This window comes from Gracilinanus agilis, chromosome 1 (assembly GCF_016433145.1).
Source record: "Gracilinanus agilis isolate LMUSP501 chromosome 1, AgileGrace, whole genome shotgun sequence".
Lineage (NCBI taxonomy): Eukaryota > Metazoa > Chordata > Mammalia > Didelphimorphia > Didelphidae > Gracilinanus > Gracilinanus agilis.
In genome coordinates, this window is record NC_058130.1 from 411,526,364 (window position 1) to 411,549,646 (window position 23,283).

The 23,283-nt window shown below is 32.9% G+C and overlaps 1 protein-coding gene across 1 annotated transcript in view; it reads left to right on the forward strand.

Annotated features, from left to right (window-relative positions):
• The window catches only part of RIT2 (Ras like without CAAX 2), a 500,982-nt gene that overhangs the window by 122,214 nt on the left and 355,485 nt on the right, over nt 1–23,283 (forward strand). Inside the window, exon 2 of the mRNA XM_044657845.1 lies at nt 5,053–5,109. Coding sequence (XP_044513780.1) covers nt 5,053–5,109 — 57 coding nt within the window. The remainder of the gene's footprint in view (nt 1–5,052; nt 5,110–23,283) is intronic.

The window sequence follows — 23,283 nt, forward strand, 5'->3', positions numbered from 1 at the left end:
ACCAACACCTTCTCTGCAGTAGAGAGGAGGGGGAGAAAAGGAGATACTTGGGAATTTTCATGTAACTAACACACATATATATATATTTTCAATTGTGATAAATTTTATCAAATTTGATGCTTCATGTCATATGGAACACCTGTAGTCCTATCTGATCCTCACCCATGGTCCTTGGAGATTGTTGTCAACATGACTTTGAAATGACTTCCTCATCAGGCACTATTTGATGCCTCTATATTCTAACTTTATAATCCTTATATGAAGTCATTGGTCTTTATTTTTTCATACAAAGATTCTGTTGTCTCCTGCACAACAATTTCCTAAGACTACTTGGCTATATACATATACTGTAACAAGTTAGCAATTTTCTTTGTCTCCGTGGATCAATCTAGCCTGTTTGTTAAGAATGATACTGTTGAAGCAACTACTCATTTATGAAGTGTTCATTATTCTAGTCCATCTACTACAAAGGTACAGTTTGGGAGAAAAAAAACTCCACAAATCACAAATGTGTTCTAACATTTTAGAAAAATAACACTCTCCACAGTCACAAGTCACTGACTACTAGTAAATAACTAGAATATTCTCATTTTGTTGACTAAGATTTCCCAAAAGAGATTTGGAAAGGGATTCTACAGTTAGAGAAGATTTGTTTCCTCAAATTTGCAAAAAAGACCCACTAAGATTTTGAGTTAGTAACTATGTCATATCTAGAGACAACAATAGATACATTTAAATATGGATTCAAAACAATCGTTCATCTCCTTTCTGTGCCTCCTTTTATTTGAGAACTTTCTTAAATACTTAGTTATTTCCTTCTATTTTGTCTCTATTTTTTGCCATCTAATACAATGCATTTTCTTTCATTAAAGTGGGAAAATTTAATATTTAGAGGAAGTATGGAAAAAACATTGAATATAAATCTAGGAACAGTTTGAATTCCAATGCCAACAGTAGCTGTGTGAGCTTTGGCAAATCACTTCACTTCTCTGAAAATATATATTCATTTATCAAGTGGGAAGAAAATTCTCACCAACTCACAGGATTGCTTTTAGGGAAAGTTCCTTTAAAACTTAAAACTTACCTCCTAGCTGTGTGACCCTGGACAAGTGACTTAACCCCTATTGCCTAACTCTTACTGATTTTCTGTACTTGGAACCAATATAAATTATTGATTCTAAGACAGATGGAAAGTGTTTTTAAAAAAGGAGAAATTTAGATAGATTGATAGACAGACAGATAGATGATAGATGATAGATAGACATAAAATTATATTAAAATGTGTTATAAATGTAATATAAATGTATACTGTAAACTTGTATTGTTGTTCCTAGAGCCATTTGCATTATAAAAGAAGAGGAAGACAAAAGATAATGCTTATCCAATTAAATATATACACATATATATTTATAAACTTTAAAAATGTTATATCAAGAATTGGTATTTGGTAATTGGTTCAGGATAACTAAGCCTCACATTTGGTGCTACTTGCTTCCCCATACCTCCAACACTTGAGGTCAGTTTTGAATGAATGCCTTTGAGATTACAAAAGTTTATCTGATGCTCTCTCACTGAGTGGTTCTAAAGTGACTTCCATCTATTCTTGATGACTAGAGCTGGATACAGCATTATCATATGAGGTCATCAAGGAGCTGCTTACTACCAAATGGAGTACCTGTGAGTAATTAAGCTAATTTCCAAAGTAGTCCATCTTTAATATGAGTCAGACTTCCTAAAATGAATGACATTCAGGCACCCTAGCAATCAGACACACATTTTTCAATAAACTGAGGTACTTGATTTCTTATCCTGAACTTCAAAAGTTTGGGTAGATACTTTGCTAGTTTTCTAAATTATTTCAGTACAAAGAAATAACTCCCTGAAGTCATCTCAGGCATCACACATTGCAATAACTTTATAGAATCACAAAAGAAACTTTTATAAATCAAACTTTTTCAATTATCTATATTTTTAAAGTTCTGGAATAAAGCTCAGCTAGCTCCCTTTGCTTTTGTTCTGACTCTGGGGCAGGTCAGAAGATTTAAGAAAGAGAGACTTTTTTTTTTCTAATAGAAGATGAGCTGCAGGTTTCCATTAAGGCAGAAGCTGCAGTCTCTAAATCCATGTCAGGTATCTATGAATAACTATACCAGAAAAATCCAGAACTGATTTATAGCTGGATATTGTACTTTCACCCCAAGTTTAGATAGACTAAATCTATAATCATTTAAAATGCTTACCTGCATTCTTCTTGACACAAATTCTTAGATTCTTGTTTCTGCTATTGCTAAACTTACTAAATGCCAATATGCTGCCCTGCCCAGGCCAGATAAACATAGATTTAGATCGTTAGAAGATCTTAGAGATCACCTAGTCAGACATCTTCATTTTAAAGTAGAGAAAATTGATTTCTAGAAAAATTAATTAGTTTGAGGTCTTTTCACATAAGTAAAAAAGTAACAAAAAAGTAACATTCTCGACTTGAATCTGAGTCCTCTGACTATAATCCTAGTGCCATATACATTGATCTATATGAAAACATTCACATACTTATGTGTACATTCCTGTCTGTTGATGTAGGTAGGAGTATATATGTCTATATACACACTCTGTATACTTAAACAAATACTATCATGTGTATATTCTTATAAATGCATGCACTGTCTTACAGTTTCTTATCATTTCATTATATCTTTGTCTTAATATAACATAATGTTGTTGTTGTTTAACCCCTACCTTCCATCCTCAAATAAATACTTTGATATTTTCTATTGATATTTGATATTTGATACTAGTCACACAACTAGTAAGTATCTGAAGTCACGTTTGAACCCAGAACCTTCCATCTCTAGACATGGCTCTCAATCCCTTGAGCTACCTGCTTTCTCCCTATAACACAGTGTTTTATTTTTCTCCAGATAAAAAGCAAGACTCAGATGTCACTGTAACTTAATAGGAAGTGAGCTGGTCTCGAGAGTCAAAAAGACAAGAAACAAGTCTTGATTCTGAAACATATTGAATGTTTGGTGCTAGATTGATAACTCAGTGTTTTGATGCTCTCAATAAATCTCCAAGACTCCATATTATAGAAAAGATGCTTTCTTTCATTGCTTCAGGGAGTTTCATCATCTTGGAGTTTCCTGTATGAATGAAATCCCATGTCCTATTCCTGTCCCCTATCCTTTGAAGGCAAGAACTGTGCTTCGTATTTGAGGACAGATCTACAACATTCCATCATCTTCCTTAAAAATCACAAGTCTCTGACTGTTTCATCTGTGACCATGGAGTAGAGAAAAGCTTGACTAATATATATCAATAAATGACCTGAGCAGTTTTAGGCCAAAAGTCAATTCCAGAACATAATAGTTCCTAATATCACTTTTTTTTAAAGTAGTGCAAATCAATCTCTCACCACTCCATCAAATTATAGTCTTAAACAAGTGCCTGAAATACTCAAGGAAAATGACTTACCCAGGGTCACACAACCAAATAGGCATCAGGAATGAGTCTGGTACTACGAATTTCTTGTCAATGAAAGTACTTCTCTTTTCACTATTTTGTGCTGCCTTTTACAATATAATATCACAGAAAAAAATATATATATGAGTATGTATAGGACCACTGTAGTACAGATACTACTTACTGCCTGCCTAGGCAATAGCAGTAGCCTCCAAACAGGTTATTTTACCTCAATTCTCTTTCCCTTTCAAGATGATATGCCTATGATACCAAATTGTTATTGATGTTCTTTTCTAAATGCTTTTAAAAATCCATATATTTGGTCCTCTCATTCTTCTGCTCAAACATCTTCAGTGATTTCATTTCCATTTCCATTCCTTTCATATGATGAGTGAAGAACAGTCTCCTCTGTCTGATATTTGTATCCTTCATAATCTAGGAGAAGCTTTTTTTCCCAGCCTCATCCCAGATTATTCTTCTCCATATACTCAGTGTTTTAGCCCTACCAATCTACTCTATAGGGAATTCAAATATAGTATCTATTCTTCCTTGTAGTTTTTAAACTGTGAGTCCCTTTATTCATTTTTTCCTTATGCTTGGAATATTCTCTTTCTCCCTCTTTGCCTTTTATGTTTCTGTGCAACTTTCTTTTAAAAAAAAACAACAAACAAAAAACAATTTCCTTTTTCTGTCTTTGAATCAATGCTGTATATTGGTTCTAAGGCAGAAGAGTAGTACGTCTAGATAATGGGGGTTAAGTAACTTGCCCAGGGTCACACAGTTGGAAGTGTCTGAGGCTAGATTTGAACCTAGGACCTCTTGTTCACTGAGCCTCCTAGCTGCTACCTTCTTTGTGCAACTTTCAAAGTTGCTCATAAAGGTCAATATCTCCTTGAAATTCCCTCTTGTTTCCACCCTCACTTTCCTACCACCCAGAAGTGACAAATGTTCCTATGGGAGAGAAGATCATTCTGGCTATAAGGAATTGTGAAAACAAAACAAAGGAAGCAGCTTTTTTGCAGAATATATTCAGGGGATAGTGATATCTCCATTATATTCATCGCTGGTCAAATAAAAACTAGAATATCATGTTTCATTTTGGGTAACGTATTACTGAAAAGATATTAACAATCTGGAGAGTGAGTGTTCAGAGGCTATTTGATATAGGACTATTTGTCCCTAACTGTCCTCAATGATGTTCATAATTATGACTGAGTGATAATTATGAGTCATAGGATAATAAAAGGGTCATAACCTCATAGAATTTTGAGCTTCAATGGACCCGAGAGAGCATCAAGTCAAATCCATTCCTTTTGCCTATGAAGAAATTACGACCCAGAGACATGTCATGACTTTCCCAAAGTTAAAGAGCTAGTTGTGGGCCAGAATCAGAACTAAAATTCAAATTCTTTTGTGAGTAACACTGGAAGCCTGTTTTGGGTTCTCTAGGATCTCACTTATGCTTCCAAAGACATTTGCCGAAAAATCAATTGGAAATTGAAATCCTAGGACCCATGAATGTTTACTGCTTGCTTTGACCCTTCTTTAAATGTTATTGGCAGGCTAATTTGCATATTCTCTCTCTCTCTCTAGCAATGACAATGCAGTTTATCAGTCATCGGTTTCCTGATTATCATGATCCTACCATAGGTGAGTGAAAAAAAATCATTTTTGTACCTTTAGCACAATCAGAAAGATTTTTCTAGTGTAAGAGAATTGAAAATTTGTTTTGTTATATGGTTGCTACTATAATCTTTTAAGTACCATCAGAGCCTCATATGGCCACAGATTTATAAAGTTATAAGCACTGCTTAGAACTTAGAATTTTGAAGAATCTGAAGTCCAGAAAAAATTAAGTGACTTGTCCTCTCCTATGACTGGTAGAGCAAGGATTAGAACCCAGGATTTCTTGCTTCTAATTTTGTTTAGTTTCCCTTAAAATTCGTGCCAGAAGTACAAAATATTATTATTTGCTATGTTTAAATAATTATATGGACCCCTGCTTTGTGGCCCTGAATTCCAGTCCTCAGTAAAATTTATAGAATATTGGAGACTATTTTGGTGTCCACAAAGCATGTCAAATTGATTATAAAACAAAGTTGTTTTTGAGTCGATTAATGTTAAATAGAAGATTATATGGAAGTCTGACTTCCTGTTTCCTTAAGGGATTTTTTTCTAAGGTTGTTCGCATGGATCTCTTACTCAAATTTTTGTTCAGTGAAATTTATTAAAATAATGTTCTTAAATCTGGCCTCAGACACTTCCTAGCTGTGTGACCCTGGGCAAGTCACGTAACCCCATTGCCTAGTCCTTACTGCTTTTCTGCCTTGGAACCAATACTCAGTATTGATTCTAAGACCGAAGGTAAGGGTTAAAAAAAACAGTATCCTTTACCTTTTTGGTGTTATTGACCCTTTCAATAGTTGGTAGAAACCTATAGATATCTTCTTAAAATATACATATACATATATACACATACATATTAATACATGAAACAAAATACATCAAATTTTGAAGGAAATAATCCTTTTAAACTTTTTGCCATTTTCCTCATATTAACTTCATAAACCAAAAAGGGGGACTATATACACTTCAGTTTAAAAATATCCTCAGCGAAATGAATTTTCTAAGATCCTCCCTTAGACAATCTGATGTTAACCTAGTTAGAACCAGAAAACATTCATCTTTCAAAAATATTTAATATTTCAGATGTTTGTTTCAATCGTTCAGATTTGTTTCACCATGGAGTGGCAGTTTCCACATCTTGTGGATCAGAGTTGGAATATTTATTAGGATCTGGCATCTTAGCATCTCCCTTTCCAAACTTAGATATAGGCATGTTTTGAGGTTTATTGCCATAGGGAATAAGGAGCATGAACAAGATCGGGGGATTCTTCTAGAATGCCAGAGTCCCCAGGATGCAGATTTCATGTTCCTCCATTGTCCACCTTGTCATCATTTGTTAATGTGGGAGAGATCTTGCTTCCTTTCCAGAGTGGGAACATGGAGGGGAGGGATGTGGTACATTGGAGAATTACTAAAGGCAATTGATTTTTTCTAAGAACACAAAGCTAATGCCTAGTACAGAATGTTACATATCTAGTACACAGAGTGGATAATTGAACTCTCTATAGTTCATGCTTGATTAATGCTTAAACTACAGATTTTCTACTTGATGTTTAACCAATGCCAACAAGTGAGAAATGCATGATTTCAAAGTATGAAGATGCTGTTCCTATTACTGCCCCTTACTGCCCACTGGCAGCCCACATTAGAAGTAGTGGGTAATGGTGTTAATACTGAAACCCATACCTTCTAACTTCAAGTCAAACATTCCACTTCTTATGGGCAGCTATTTGATCACATTTTAGAAGTGATGAACAAACTCTTATTTGAAAAATCTGTGTCCCTTTTTCCCCAAATTTGTATTTCAGTGGTGGTACTTCACCTGACCTAAAGATAGAGGGCATTTGAAGTGGTAAGTTTTCTTTCAAATTAGGTTGTTTTCCAAAAATATGCAACCAGACAATATAATCATTTGGGATAACACAAATGCATTTTCTGTTTATGTCATTGTTTGCAAGTTTCAAAACTGTACTGGTGATTGGTTTAAACATATTGGTGATTCAGAAACCTGCCTCTCTTGATGCCCTATTAGTCTTAATAGCTTAAATAGGGTAGGAAACAGATATAAATCAAAAATAGCACCTTCAAGAGGAAGAAATGAGCACTAGATAGTGATGACTCCTTCAGATATCCACAGGGTACATCCATCATTCAATATTTATCTAACTGGACATTCTGTACTAACAGATAGCTGAAATCATACATTTATTTGGCTATAAATAAAATAGTCTCTGAGTTAAAAGTTTAGAAGGAGATGCACAGAGGGATTTATTATTCTCTATTCAATTTTCCAATCATTTCATTTTTTTTTCTTTTCTAACAGGGATATCAGTTAACAGTAATCCATTTGCTATGCTCTTCAGGGAAAGGGAAAGTCTCCAATAATTTACTTTTTACTAGATCAGATTGCAAAATTTACCTCTATTGCAGTTATTTAAAGGGCCCCAAAAGAGAAAGTCATGTTGGAATATTTGAAAAATTGTACAAATTAGAGACAAATAACAAAGATCAAGAAACCTTTTTCCATTCCTATGGGAAGAAACATAGCTACTTCACTCCTCCTTCCCTTTTTCCTCTGAACCTACTAATGGGGAACTGGACTCATTTGATTCAGAAATCTTTGAAAAATGCTTTCTGGCACTCTGTTTTTTTCCCTTTTTTATTCAGCCTTAAATTTTCCTTTTCTCAGTCCTGTTACATAATTTTGATACCTTAGATTCCATTTACTGCTAAGGGAGAATTATTATATCTATGATTTTCCTGGACAAATTTTCAGGGCAAGCAACCAATGAATACCTGGTTTGCAACTAGAAGAAGAGAGCTACAAATCTGCAATTGAATCTTATTGATTCTATGCCTATACAAGCAGGCTTCCAATGAATTACATTCCTAGAGAAGGGTCACTAAATTCAAAAATTAGAAGTCGGATTATATTTTTGAGAAAAATGGATAATCACTTTTATTACTGACAATTGTCTTTCTAAACAAGAGTCATGATGTTCAACTTTTCTTAGAAATGACTTCAGATAGAATATTAATTCAAATATTAATGGTGTACATGAAAATATGATGACAAAATATAATTTCCAAAAATGTAGATAAAAAAGTACAATATCATTACTAATGACATAAAAGTGTTACTAATATAATATGATCTTACAGTATCTTTCAGAAACATCTCATTTTGTGTAATATTTTAATTTTTACAATTAAAATTATCTTATATATTTTATGAATAATTTATACTTTTATTCTATTGATATCTAGAATTTTAACCTCACCTTTATTTCCAAATATTTCCATATAAAAGAGTTGTCCATTGTAACAGATATTTATTTTTTTTAACTATTTGGGCAAAAATCTACTGATTTATCAACCATGTCTTATGTATAGGATGTTCCAGATACCTGTTTCCCTACCTCTGAAAAGAACAGATGGAAACATTTCCATATATATGTGCATATATATATATTTACACACATATATTTTATAAAAACAAATTAAAACCTCAAGTAATGGTTTAATTGAGTAAAAAATTCCATAATAAATGGGAAGAATAAAAAGGAGTGCCTGAAAAACTAGTAATAGCTCATAAATATATAGCACTTTAAAACTCTTCTTGAAATAACCTAGCTAAGAAAGTAGTACAAGTATCATTTTAACAATTATAAAGATGAGAAAAGGATGCTCCAGGAAAGATCATTTACTTGCACTTGGTCCAAAGCTAGTGAGTGCCAGCACTTCACTTTGGGTCCACTGACTTGAAGTCATTTTTTCTTTCTTCAGAAACAGCATCTTAGATCTACTGTAAGGTTCAAAAGAGATGATGTTTGTAAAATACTTTGGAAAGAAAAGTGTTATAAAAATGCCAGCTGATGCTGTTTCCATTCCTTTGAGGATGTTGAACCTGATGATGTCTTTTTTTCTCACTATCATTTTTTTACTAATTTAAAAAATTAGAGATTAATGCTCTTCCATTATGTCATAATTTTCTGGTGATAGGTTTATATAATGAAAAAAATATATTCCATGAGTACATGGGGAAGACACTCATAATTGCAAAAATCTATTAGTTGAGGAATATCTATTGTTATTGTTTTCCATTTTATTTCTTTTATTTTCTTCTCTTTTTTATTTACCTGCCTTTTCTTACCTTTGGTTTACTGAAAGTGAGTGTTTTCATTGGAAAATACAAAAATGCTCATGAATTAAGTATATTTATCTCATATCCTACAACTTTCCTAAAGCTATTATTTCTTATAATTTTATTTAAATTTCCTACAGTTTTTTAAGTATACCAACAGTGAAAAGTGATCATTTTGTTTTCTCTTTCCCTATTTTTATTCTTTCCAGTTTTTTATTATTATTTTTGCTAAGATGAGCAATTAGCAAGTGCTAGCAATGTGTTTAAAAGTAGTCATGTTAATGTGCATCTTTCTCCATTAAATGTACTGTTTAAACTTGGCTTTTGATAAATATAACTCACTATATGACAGAAAAGTCCTATCATTTACTCCTATGATTTCTGGATTTAAGATGAAAATGAGCACTTGCTTTTTGCAAAAGCCTTCTCAGCATTTATTGATATAATTATGTAGTTTTGAAAATTATATAGATTGATATAGCATAGTAAATGTATAGTATTTCTTATTTGGAACAAAAATCTGCATTCCTGGCATAAAACCAAGATGGTTATAGTGTATAATTTTTATTAAGTACATTGAAGCCAAGTTGCAAATATTATATTTAAATTTTTATATTGGTGTTAATTAGAAATATCAGTCTGTAATTTTTTAACTCCTGTGTTTCTCCCTTATACATCAAGACAATATCCATATTGTTGAAATGATTATGTATGTGCCTTCTTTTTGTTGTTACAGATATTTTATATTTTACTTTTAAGTTCCCTTAACTTTTCATAGAATTCACTTTTAAATCCATCTACTCTATGGACGTTTTACCTCTCTCTGCCATATTTTCTTCTTAAAAGTTCATTTATGATTGTTAATTTTTTTGCTAACATGATTTTCAAAATCATCTTTTTCTTCTTTTGTTATTCTGGGTTTTTTTATTCCATATTTTTTGAGGCTGCTCATCAATTTCCTTTCAGTAATAGGATTATTAAACATATAATTAAAAAAGAAATTCTGATATTATTACTGATTTACAGAAGAGAAAATCAAGGTCAGAGAGGCAGAATAATACTATAAGTATCATTATTTCAATTTTCTGAAAAAATAAAATTATGCTTAAGGAAAATGAGTTGCTTATTTAGCCAGGGTCATATAGTTTGTAAATATCAAAGACAATATTTGAGATCTAAGTTCTCCTGGCTACATACTCAGAACTGTTCTGCTATACAAAGTTAAATAATTATTGCTTCATATTACTTTACTTTATGAATTCTGTATACCAGTCAAACTAGTCTCTACCAATCCCATTCTCATTCAGTCCTTTCCCATTTCTGTCCTTTCACCATCCCTGAAACAGACCCTTTCCCAATATCTCAAACATTTTAAATTTTTTCCTTCCTTAAGAGATTGACTCAAGAATCAGACAATCTTTTGACAGTCTCCTCAAAACATCTCTTCTCTCCCCCACAAAAAAAGTATTTTCTCTTTCAGATTTATGTCTCATTTCCCGTATCATTTCTTTGTATTTATCACAATACCATCTTGTTGATTTGTTTTGCTTCCCCCTTCTCCTAATTTATGGTGTCCATTTTTTAATATGGCATCATTTTTCTGAGTGAACAATGATTCTTTTTTTTTTCCTTTTTAACCCTTACCTTCTGTCTTAGTATCAATTCTGAGATAGAAGAGAGTCAAGGGCTGAACAATTGGGGTTAAGTGCCTTGCCCAAAGCTGCACAGTTAAAAAGAGTCTAAGGCCAGATTTGAACCCAGGTCTTCCTGCCAGGCGTCATGCTTTATTCTTGGTAATACCTATCTGCCCCCCAAAACACCTATTCTTAACTCATCTTTCAACATCCTATCATATCACAATTACTTTATTTTGTATAGATTTTTGTTCATTTTTAAAAGGTGTTTTTTATTTATGCTTTATATTTCTCATATTATAATAATTTTTTCCCAATTTCCTTCATCCCTCCTTCACTCAAAAACACATTCCATTAAGCAAATAATTTTTTTAATGTGTAGGGAGATTTGGCACAATTGACAAATACACTGATAAAGTCCAAAAACCTGGGTATTTATCAATATCTATGGACTAGCCACTACCATTTAGGGGTGAACTTGGAACTTCTTTTATCTATTCATTTGAGTCAATGCTTTTCTTTATACTTTTGTTTCATTCATTTTTAATCATTTGTTATGTACTTGTTTTCATTTATATTATCATAACTAGAATGTATATTGTTTTCTTGGCTTGGTTTATTTCACTCTGAATTAGTACACAAAGATCTTCCTGTTTTTCTTCATCATCAAACATATTATTTCTTATAAAATAGTAATTTTCCATTAAATGCATCTACCAAAATTTGTTTAATCATTCCTTTATTGCTGGGCATCTACTTTGTTTCTAATTCCTTGACATCATCAATAATGTTGTTATAAAATCTTATTGTATATGGGGACTTTCTTTTTGATGGTGTAGAAACACAGTAATGGAGTTTCTAGCTAATAGATTTTAGTTTTAGCCACTTTATTCCCATGTTTTCAAATTACTATTGAAAATGTATAAAATACCCCATAGATTTACAAACAATGTATTAGTGTTGTCTTACCAATGGACTTCGATGTCTCTGGAACTGAAAGTGAGGCTGATGACTTTGTGCAACCCTGCCTCAATTAAATGTAATTCATCAGCCAAGCAACTCAAGACATTATCTGTGAAGCCATTATTCTTTAAAATGGAAGACAAAGAATTAGTGTATCTATTATTGCACAACTCCTTCAATATTGACCATTGCCATTTTAAAAATTTTACAAATATGTATGAGATGGGAATGCAGAGTAGTTTTGACAGCATTATTTTATGTCATTATAAATACTTAGAATGTTTTCTTTTATTGGTTCAAATCAGGACGATTGATCTTTTGAGAAATGATCTTTAATTTTAAACATTTATCATTTTCATATAACTTGGATATCAAAACCTTATCAGAGAAATTTGGTTGGTATTTTCCATTTTAACCCTTTCCTTTTTATCCCAGGACTATTGATTTGTCTATGAAGAACATTTTCATATTATTGAAGTTACCTTTTAATTTTGGTAATTATCTCGACCTCTTATTTGGTTTAGAATACATTTCCTACTCATAACTTTGAGAGATATAAGATCTTCTTCTGTTTTATTTTTTAATAGTCTAAATTTTAATATTCATTTAGAAAAGATGATTGAATATAATTTAAAATCTAAGCCTAATTTCTGCCATACTGTTTTCCAGTTTTCTAAATGACTTTTAAGAAACAGTACTCCAAAACCCATCAGATAAAGTATGTTTGGGCATACTTTATGAAGTGAATGAGTGGGGAGAATGTTGGCCTGGAATCAGGAAGATTTATCTTCCTGAAGTCAAACCTTATCTCAAACACTTACTAGTTTTATGACCTTGAGCATGTTACTTACCCTGTTTGTCTCTGTTTCCTCATCTTTAAGATGAGAAAGAAATGGCAAAGCATGTCAGTATCTTTCCCAAGAAATCCCTGAATGAGGTCATGAAGAGTCAGATATCACCAAACACTGTTTTCTATGTTTTCCACAAAAAAAAAAATCAGATGCTATTGCATTACATTGTTTCTGATCTCCCTTATCTAGTCTGTTCTATTGTTCTTTCTATTTTTTAAAATGATTAATAGGTGGTTCTGGTGCCTACAGCTTAATATTTTTCAAGATCTAGAAGTGCTCTTCCTCTTTAGTCTCTATATCTTTTCATTATTTCCCTTAAGATTCTAAATACATGTCTTTTTTTTAAACCCTTAACTTCTGTCTATTGACTCGTAGGTGGAAGAGTGGTAAGGGTGGGCAATAGGAGTCAAGTGACTTGCCCAGGGTCACACAGCTGGAAAGTGTCTGAGACCGCATTTGAACCTAGGACCTCCCGTCTCTAGGCCTAGCTCTCAATCCACAGAGCTACTCAGCTGTCCCTAGAATATATGTTTTTTATAAATGAAGTTCATACTTATTTACCAAAATATATGAATAGCAATTTTTTTGGTATGGCATTAAAAATATAAATTGAGTTTGGTAGTATTGTCATTTTTATTATTTTGTCATGTCCTAGACATGAATACTTCATATTCTCTAGCTTATGTAACTGGAATCCATTTCTTTGAGGTATATTTTATAATTTAATTTATAAATATTTTATTTGATTTGGTAGGTCAATCTCCAAATATGTTCTGCATTTTGTAGTTATTTTGCAATTGGATTTCCCTTTCAATTTTGGTTTCTTGAATTTTGCTATTATATAGAAACTTTTAATTTTTCAGTTAATTTTGTAGATTGCAACTTTGTTGAAGTTATAAATTGTTGCAAATAATATCTTTTTTTATTCTCTAGACTTTTAGAAGTATGCCATTACGTCATTGACAAATACAGATAATTTTACCCTCTTTTCTTACTTACCATTATACCTTTAATTGCTATCCCTTGTCATATTGCTAATGCTGGCATTTCTAGATCAAAATCAAATAAAAGCAGAGTAGAGTAGGCATCTTTGCTTCACTAATAAATGTATTGGGGGTGGGGGGCAGCTGGGTAGCTCAGTGGATTGAGAGCCAGGCCTAGAGATGGGAGGTCCTAGGTTCAAATCTGGCCTCAGACACTTCCCAGTTGTGTGACCTTGGGCAAGTCACTTGACCCCCATTGCCTACCTTTACCACTCTTCCACCTATGAGACAATACACAGTATTGACTCCAAGATGGAAGGTAAGGGTTTAAAAAGTTTTTTTTTTTAAAAATGTGTTGGGAAATAGTTTGATGTATATAATGTAAGAATATATGATTCTTCCTTTTGGTTTTAAAGATACTTTTTTGTACTATTAAAAAATGTCTTAGTGTCTACATATGGTAAGGCTTTCAAAATAAATGTATTCTGTACTTTGTTAAAGGTCTTTTCTGAATCTTTTGGGGTTTCATATGATTTTAAATGTTTTAGTATTTAATATGATTAATTACATTGATTGTTTTCCTAATGTTGAATCATCTTTCTACCCACAGCATAATTCCCACTTGATCAAAATGAATGGATTTCTTAGATAAATCATTACAGTCTATTTGACAGGAATTTGTTTGAAATTTTTTAAATCAATATTCATTAATGATATTGGCCTAGTGTTCCTCTTGTGCTTTATCTTTTCCTGGTTTAGATATCAGGTTTAGATATTAGATATTATATTCATCTCAAAAAATGAATCACGTAGGATGCTTTCTCAGTTTTTGATAATACTATATGAAGTATTAGTATTAATTGTTCTTAAAAAGTTAGATATTATTCTCTTCTGTAATTTGGTGTTTTTTTATTGTAACTTACTTTTTTTTCTCTTCTGCCAATTTTTCTTTTTTTCTCCCTTTTTTTGAAAATGTTCCAAATAATCTATTATTATCTCATAGCTGCTTCTTATTTGGATGGGCTGTCTACCATTATCATGAATTCTATCTGTTTCACTCAATATTCTCTTTCTCTCTGTCTATCTGTCTGTCTGTCTGTCTCTCTCTCTCTCTCCCCCCGTGTGTGTGTATATCTATACACATACATAAAAATTTGTTCTAAATTTTATATTTAAGATTCTATTAGTGACCCCAAATCACTGCTTATTATTGAGAATTTTTCCAAACTTTTGAGCCATTTGGTATTTTCTGGTTATTATTTCATTATATCTATTGCATCTATAAAATCCTATCTTTAATCAGTCATGTTTGGTTGAGTTTATATTATAATATTTTGGGGATTATTTTGTACTTTTTCAATTTTTGTTTATCCGTCTGTGTGTGTGTTTGTTGATTTAGGGGTAGCTTAGGTGGTACTTTAGATATCATGCTGGACCTGAAGTCAGCAAGGCTAATAATTCTGAATTCAAATCTAGTCTCAGACACTTACAGGCCCTGTGACCCTGAGTAAGACCCTAGGCATGTATTGAGATCTTTTTGAATCCAAGTCCAACACTCTATCCACTTTACCATTTCATTCCTGGTTAGGCTAAACTTCTTGAGAGGAGGATGACAATATACCGATCTCTGTTATATTCCATACATTACCAAGTGACTTGTAGATAGTACAAATCTGAGGATCTGAGTAACTGAAGATTATAGGTTGAGAGTTGGAAGGATCCTTGTTCTCATCTTGTCTAATTCCCTCATGGGCTTTTTTGTTTGTTTGTTTTCTCCCACTAGACTATAGATCAATAAAAATATTCCCTTGACAATGACCAATTTAGAGGGTCTATTACAGTGATGGTGAACCTTTTAGAGAGATGAGTGTGGTGAGAAATGTCCTCAGGAGTGCTTGGAAAGGAGGAGGGGAGCAACCCAGCCCCATATCCCTCTGGCTTCCTAGTGATGAACTCTGGTGAACTCTGTATTGGGGTGACAGTGCACATACCCATAGAGAGGACTCTAAATGCCCACTCTGGCATGTGTGCCAGGGGTTCACCATCATGGGTCTCTTATTATATCAACCCCATTTATCCTTACATAACCTGATAAACTTTTATTCTTTAGGATTTGCTTCTGTTTCTTTCACATGACTCCCAAGAACAAAACAATTAGTCAATATTTACCACCACCCCTTCCCTCACTCCTTGTACCTCTTCTGTCTCTGGTCTCTTTTCTGTTTTCACATCTTAGATTTTCTCTGTACTGACTGGATGTAAAATGTCACTGCCATTTATCAGTTGTGTTCAACTCTTCATGAGTTGATCTCTGCCAAGAAAAAAACACCTCATTTGTTGTTTTATTGGAAGAGATGCTAGAGTGGTTTGTTATTTCCTCTTCCAGCTCATTTTTTAAAGATGATGAACTGAGGTTAGTGATTTCTCCAGGGACACCCAGCTAATAAATGTCTGAGATCAGTTATGATCTCATGAAGTTGAGTCCTTCTGACTTCAGTGTTACATCCACTATGTCACATAGATAGTATAGTGTATATATGCATATCAACTATATCAGAGGTGTGAATGATTTCTTGGCAATGCAGTAGAAGATTTTTTGTGTGTTGGTTCTGTTTTGAAGCTGAAAAAAGAACCATAAGTCTTTTCTAGGAACAATTTGACAAATAATTAATGACAAAAACTCTGAAATAGGTGGTAAAAGTATTGCTATCTTTATTTTACAAATAACCATTCTGATCCTTTAAAAAGTGTTATACTTGTATAAGACCACTAAAATAGTAAATTACATAGTTAGGATTCCAAATTAGTTTCTGACTAAATCTACAATATTTTTCTGCACTACCTCTGCTTAACAAGAACTATTAGTGAAGTATCTTTTTAATGTGCCAGGTAATCCTTTACTGAACAAAAATAAACATATATAAAAGTACTATGGTGAATATTATCCTTATTATTATTAATGCTTGTTAGTTCAACTTTTGTAATTGCTCCAGGAATTTTTGAAAATAACATATATTAGACCAAAATACAATCTTTTATGTTGTTCATTTGCCTTTTTTAAAATTAAGTTTGAATGTACTACATTTTAAAAATTGGTCGGGATAAGGCTAGTCTGAAGACCCTATTACAATTTTTCTGTGAGTTTGATTTTTCTTTAGAAAGAAATCCATTTTATCATGGCTTTAATGGCCAGATATGACAACTTCAGTGTCCCACTTGCCCATATAGTTCACTTCCTACAGTGGGCATAAAGCGACAGAATCAATGGGTTTCCAATTGTGCTAACAGATCTAGTTTTCATGGGACACAATTGTACATTTCCCTTTAATCTACTTTACTGAAAAGTGCTGCCTGTTTGAGAGCTTTGGCTCTCCACTTTCACTTACTCTCCATGAATACTGCATAATACAATACACTGAAAGATTTATGCTCTTACCGAGCAATTGGTAAGGACTGAAATAGCTCCTCAGGAAAGGGATGAAAAGGCAAGTACTGAGTCTTGGTGAAGGAGCTGGCAAAGGAGGAGGAGAAATACAAAATAAAAAACAAAAGAAACAATAATAAAAATCCAAGAACCCACACCAGTTAGTGATAAAGTACATACACCAGACATCTGATTTCATCACCATCAATTAGAGTTATCATTCTACAACCAAAGCTACTTGGAAAATATAAATGTGATTACAATAACCTTGAAATTCACAGATACCTTAGAAAAATATACCATATTAAGATAACATTTCACTCTTTCCAGTGTAGTATAGCATCACTAATCCATGGACTTAAAAGAAGTAGTTAATGCATGTACCTTATTAAGCTAAAATTCACAGCTTCAGTCATGACTTTCAATTTCTGGGAATTGTAGAGTGCCATAAAAATTAGGGATGGTAGGTAATAATAATAAAAGTTTTTAAACAGTTAAAAGTCTTTGGATACTTGTCATGTGACAAACAGAACCTTTCCAAAGTGATAAATAAATTGGATTTGGAATCAGATCTGAGTTTGAGTCCATGATCTATAAATTATTATCTGTGAGACCCTGGCCAAATCACTAAATACAACTGGTAAAATGAGAAAAAAGTGTACTTGTACTTGTTTTCTATGCCTTAGAGCATTGTTTAAAGGGGAAATATAGAGCCTATATAAAGTGCTTTGTAAACTGCAAAGCACTAAATAAACATCAGCTGTTGTTATTTGACTGAAAAGAGATATTAGAATAGCACAGAGAGAGAAACAGAGATATATTAAAAGAAAGGAGAAAAAAAACAGGAGGGATATGAATGTAGGGGCTGTGCTAAGTAAGGATACTATAAAGGTGATGAGCAGCTCTAGGAATAGGAAGAGAGGGATTAAAACTAGATAGTAAATAACTTTGAAAAAAAGGGATGAATTCTGACAAAAGTGATTTTATTTATATCAGACTTTACCCACCATCTGAATCCTTTTGAAGTAAAAGGCTTTACTGAAGTTCTCAGCTTGTCCCTGGGAATGGCAATCTTTAGATATTTGCAGGGGTTCTTCAGTGAAGCCTAATTTGTTTTCTGTGGCTACACAAACTTTTTGCATTGGTTCATAACTTACTTTGTGCCTTCTGACCCTGAGATTCTACAGAAAAACAGATAACATCATTGTAGTGTCATAGATTTAGAGCCAAGAAATGCTAGAGATTATCAATTCTAAACCCCTAATTTAAGATATAAGGAAATCGAGGCCTAAAGAAAAATGAAGCTACCCAGGGCACATACATCGTATTATGTACCTTTTTTTTTTAATTCTGTTTTTGCCTCCAAAGAGTTTAAATTTACAGTTCTGAAATTCTAGCTATCAGTCTAATCTCTACTATATTTCTGTATAGTTGTCCCTTGCTATATCACAATTCACTTATCACAGCTTCACTGTATCACGGGGTTTAAAAAATATAGATATGTCTAATTCTTTATCAAAGAGTTTTCATTATATCGCAGGATTTTGCAGATGAATACCTTACTGTACACAATGGAAATGCAGTGCCACTACCTCTTGCACAAGTTTGCCAACGTGATATTTTACACAGCACACTATTGGCTGAAAAGCAACCAACCACAGTACTGTGTTCTATATCCTGGGCATTGATTGGCTCAGAGTTTATAAGATTGTGGGAAAGGTTGAAAAGAGTGTGGAAAAGGTTTATAGAAGAGTTGTGAGGGGCAGCTGGGTAGCTCAGCAGAGTGAGAGTCCGGCCTAGAGATGGGAGGTCCTGGGTTCAAACCCGGCCTCAGCCACTTCCCAGCTGTGTGACCCTGGGCAAGTCACTTGACCCCCATTGCCCACCCTTACCACTCTTCCACCTATGAGACAATACACCGAAAGTTAAAGTTAAGGGTTTAAAAAAAAAAAAGAAAAAAGAGTTGCGAGGGTTTATAAAGCCTTAAATATATATATATAAAAGAAAATGAATAAAATGCCACTACTTCATGAATTTTCACCTGTCCCAGGGGTCTCTGGAATGTAACTCCCACAGAAGGTGAGGGATCACTGTATATCACAGAAAAAGATGGAGACTTTATGGCATATTCAGACATTTGTGCCATTTTTCCAATTTCTTGTCATAGTCTTTGAGAGAAACAGTGAATCTAAAAACAAATATTTATTAAACGCTTACTTCTTTCCAGTCATTATGCTCTGCGCTGTGGGTACAAAGACAATGGCAAAGTTGCTCCTCCCTTTCAGAAAGTTATATCCAATTATCAGAATGTTTTTGAGGAAAGAATACTCTAACAAGGAGCAGAAGACATGGCTGTTGGTTCTGGCTCCATTAAAGTACAGCTTTAGGACAAATAGAAAGGCTTCAATTGTCGTTAGAGGGCAGAATCAGGTAAGATAATAATCCCCAGCAGTCTTTTGGATGCACCAGTAGGTCAGATGGTAATTCTTGGATGTCCAATGGACAAAATGACACATCAGACAGCAATACCCTGTGATCTACCATCTTACTGAAAACATGGAGGTAGCTGATTATATGTGTATACAAAAATAACTATTACATATATGTAGTGTAAATGTATCTGTTTCTGTGTCTTTCTATAGCTCTATCTCTGTCCCTCTTTTTATGTTTCTTTGACTACACGTGTACACACATATATATTTGAACACATTAAAATCTATGAGAGACTAGCACTAAAGTGACTCAGTAGATAGAGAGCCAGGCATGAAGATTAGAGGACCTTGGTTCAAATCTAACCTCAGACACCTAACTCTTGCCACTCTTCTGCCTTGGAACCAATATGCAGTATTGATTCTAAGATGGAAGGTAAGGGTTTAAAAAAGAAAACTGCTAAGGAAAATACTTCCTTTCTATGGGTCCAGACATCTCATAATTTTAGAGAGCTGCCTTAAGTAACCCCAGATAACATAGCCAGTATGTATAAACTTAGGCCTTGTTAACTACAGCTTCAACTCTGTTCATTATGTTATGACTGCTTCTCAAAACATAATATAAAACAATAATTATCTAAGATATCATTAGATAACTCCTAGAAAGTCTTGTAGACCAGTGAAAATGAATAGCAAATGGAATTTGGATATCATAATTAAAATACAAAATCAGTATATGCATACATAGAGATAATTACCAAAATTATCTGGTAGTAAATAAAAATTTGTAAGTGCAACAGTGGAAGATATATTAAATATTCAAAGATTAGAAGAAAATGGGTCAAATAGTATATTATATAATTGAAAGAACACAAATTACTGGCAAAGGAACTCATTAATTGACTATGTTCCCTTGAATATGGGATGGCAAAATGACAGAAAGTAAATTTGAGCTGTGACTTAGAATATAAAGAAAGATAAATTACAAGTAAATGAATGATATCAATATACAAAGTAATAACATTAAAATTTTTAAACAATTAAATAGAGGAAAGAGAAAAGATCATAACTATGATATTTGTTCATAGTGGAAAAAATAAAAATATATTAAATTTCTTAATGTATTTTTAGCAGCTAAGACCTTAGCAGTTTATTATAAACAGCATAACTTGGAGAAGAGACATTCTTATATAACTTTTAAAATTAAAAAAATTAAAAAATAATAAATTAGAAAAGGAATTCTTAACTTTATGTGTGTGTGTGTGTGTGTGTATTGGATACTTTTTGGAGTCTTTTGATACCTACAGATATTTTCTAAAAATAATGTGTATAAAATGCATAGGATTAAAGAATAAAATAATTATGTAGGAATACAGCTATTTTTTTTTAATTTCACTGACTAAAGGTAATAATTTTATATGTGTTATTCCTTTGGTAGCTATGTAGTGCAATGGATAAAGTGTCAGGCCTGGAGTCAGGAAGACTTATCTTCTTGAGATCAAATCTGACCTGAGATATTTACCCACTGTTTGATCCTGAGAAAGACACTAAATACTGTTTGTCTCAGTTTCCTCATCTATAAAATGAGCTAGAGAAGGAAACAGCAAACCACTCCAGTATTTTTGCCAAGAAAAACCCAAAAGGAGTCACAAAGAGTTAAACATGACTGGAAAACAACTTGATAACAAAAGCAAATTCTCTGGGTAATGTGCTAAGTATGAGACTCTACATAATAAAGAGAATGCTCAAGAAATAACTTCCATCATGTTTTTATAACTAAATAGTAATATCTAATGGTTACCCCATTGATTGTACATAAGGAAACTAGCCACCTCATCATGAAATATAGAGTTGCGTCCCTTCAAGGAATGTATAGTCTTTATGTGGACCTTTCTACTTACTTAGGCTACTGACTGAAGCTATTATTAGAGATTTAACATTTAAATTAAATTTTCTAAACCTTATATTGATAAAATACACTTGTTTTTTTCTTTCTTTCTTTGTGAGGCTATTTATTGGGTGTTATGATGTACTAAGGAAATCCTTGGTTTTTTGGTTTTTTTTTTTTGCTCCCCTGAAAACAATTAAATATCAGGGGAAATTTTTAAAAAGTATTACTTAGAGACTCTTTGCCTATGGTTTAGTGGACACTGTTGCTGAAATCCTCAATATCGTTAGCTTTTATTCATTAAAAGTTAAATACTTCAATAATATATTCACTTCTTTAGGGTTCGCCTGAAGTAAGGAAAATTTTCCTCATAGAAGGGAGACTTTTGGGATAAACTAAACAAAAAGCTTCAAAGCAGCAACTAGCTTAGGTTTCTTAGAGGAATAAGAGACATTAGATCCGACTGGCTGCTTATCCTGATGGCTTTTTTTTTTTTGGTCCTCCACATAACCTTGAGATTATTTCTTATTAACAGTCCTGCCTGGCTTTGTGGAAGGTCTTTTTTTTATGTTATTGTATAATATTTACCTTTCAGGCTTTAAGAAAGAGCACTGGTGAATTTGATCAAAAAAAGACTACCAAACTGGAGCTCATGGGTCAGTGGATGCCCTCTGGGGTTAGACTTATTCAATCAAATAACTCGAATCAATCAAGTTAACCAGATTGTCACCAAAGCATCCTTTCCCTTTATGCTGTACATTCACAGCCACACTGAATATCCAAAGGGCCACCTGGATGTGTCAAATTCTACACTGACCCATGTTCTCTCATTGGACTATCTCTTTTAATCAAATTCCTTGGAATACTCATTCTTATAATCAGAAAGAAAAATATTGCACTAGAATGTGAAAAGTCATTTACAAAGTTAGTCACATATAGATAATATTTATGAATCTTCAAGAAAAGTAAAATCCCAGAGCATTTTAACATCACATATAAATATATACACAATATTATATAATTCTTTGAGTGTATAATTACATATACACATACACACATACATGTTGAGTGTATATATGCATTTGCTTTTATGTGTGTGTGTGTGTACAGTGTGTATGTGTGTGTGTGTGTGTGTGTGTGTGTGTGTATACCTAGCTAGCTAGCTAAATAGATTAGGCATTGTGCTCTAATAGAAAGGAAATGCGTCTCAGATTTGGAAAGACTCGATTCTAGTCTCAGCTGTGCCATTAGATGGTTGTGTGACCTCAAGTGTGTCACTTAACCATTTGATCTATAGTTTCCTCATCTGTAAAATGAGGTCATTGGCCTATCTGACTCTTAAGGCCCCTATCAAATGAGATAACACATGAAAACTGCTTTACAAAGTTTAAAGTGCTAAATACATGCTAGCTATCAGCTCTAGGATTCTGTAACTATAATTATAAATGTCATTTGCAGGTCCTGTTTTTTTTCCTTTTTAGCAGGATGGTGTAATAGAAGAAATACTAGATAAGAAATGAGAGACATGAAAGCTGAACTTGAACACTGACTAAGTGTATGACATAAGGAAAATAATTTAACCCCTTAAAACTAATTTAATCTACTTTTATAACAGACAAAACACCTAACTAGTCTACTTTTCAGAGCTGTTTTATTTTGAAGATAAAATGGGTTACTATCACAAATAACAGAATTTAGAATTAAAATGACCTCAGAGATCATCCATTTCAATCCATACTTATTTTTGATGCATTTCACATTTTAAATTTATTATATATCTTTAACTTTCTTTTTTTTCCACTTAGAATTCTAAATTCTCTCCCTCCATCTCCTCCATACATGAAGAAATCAAGCAATATAACAAGTATACATTTGAAATAAT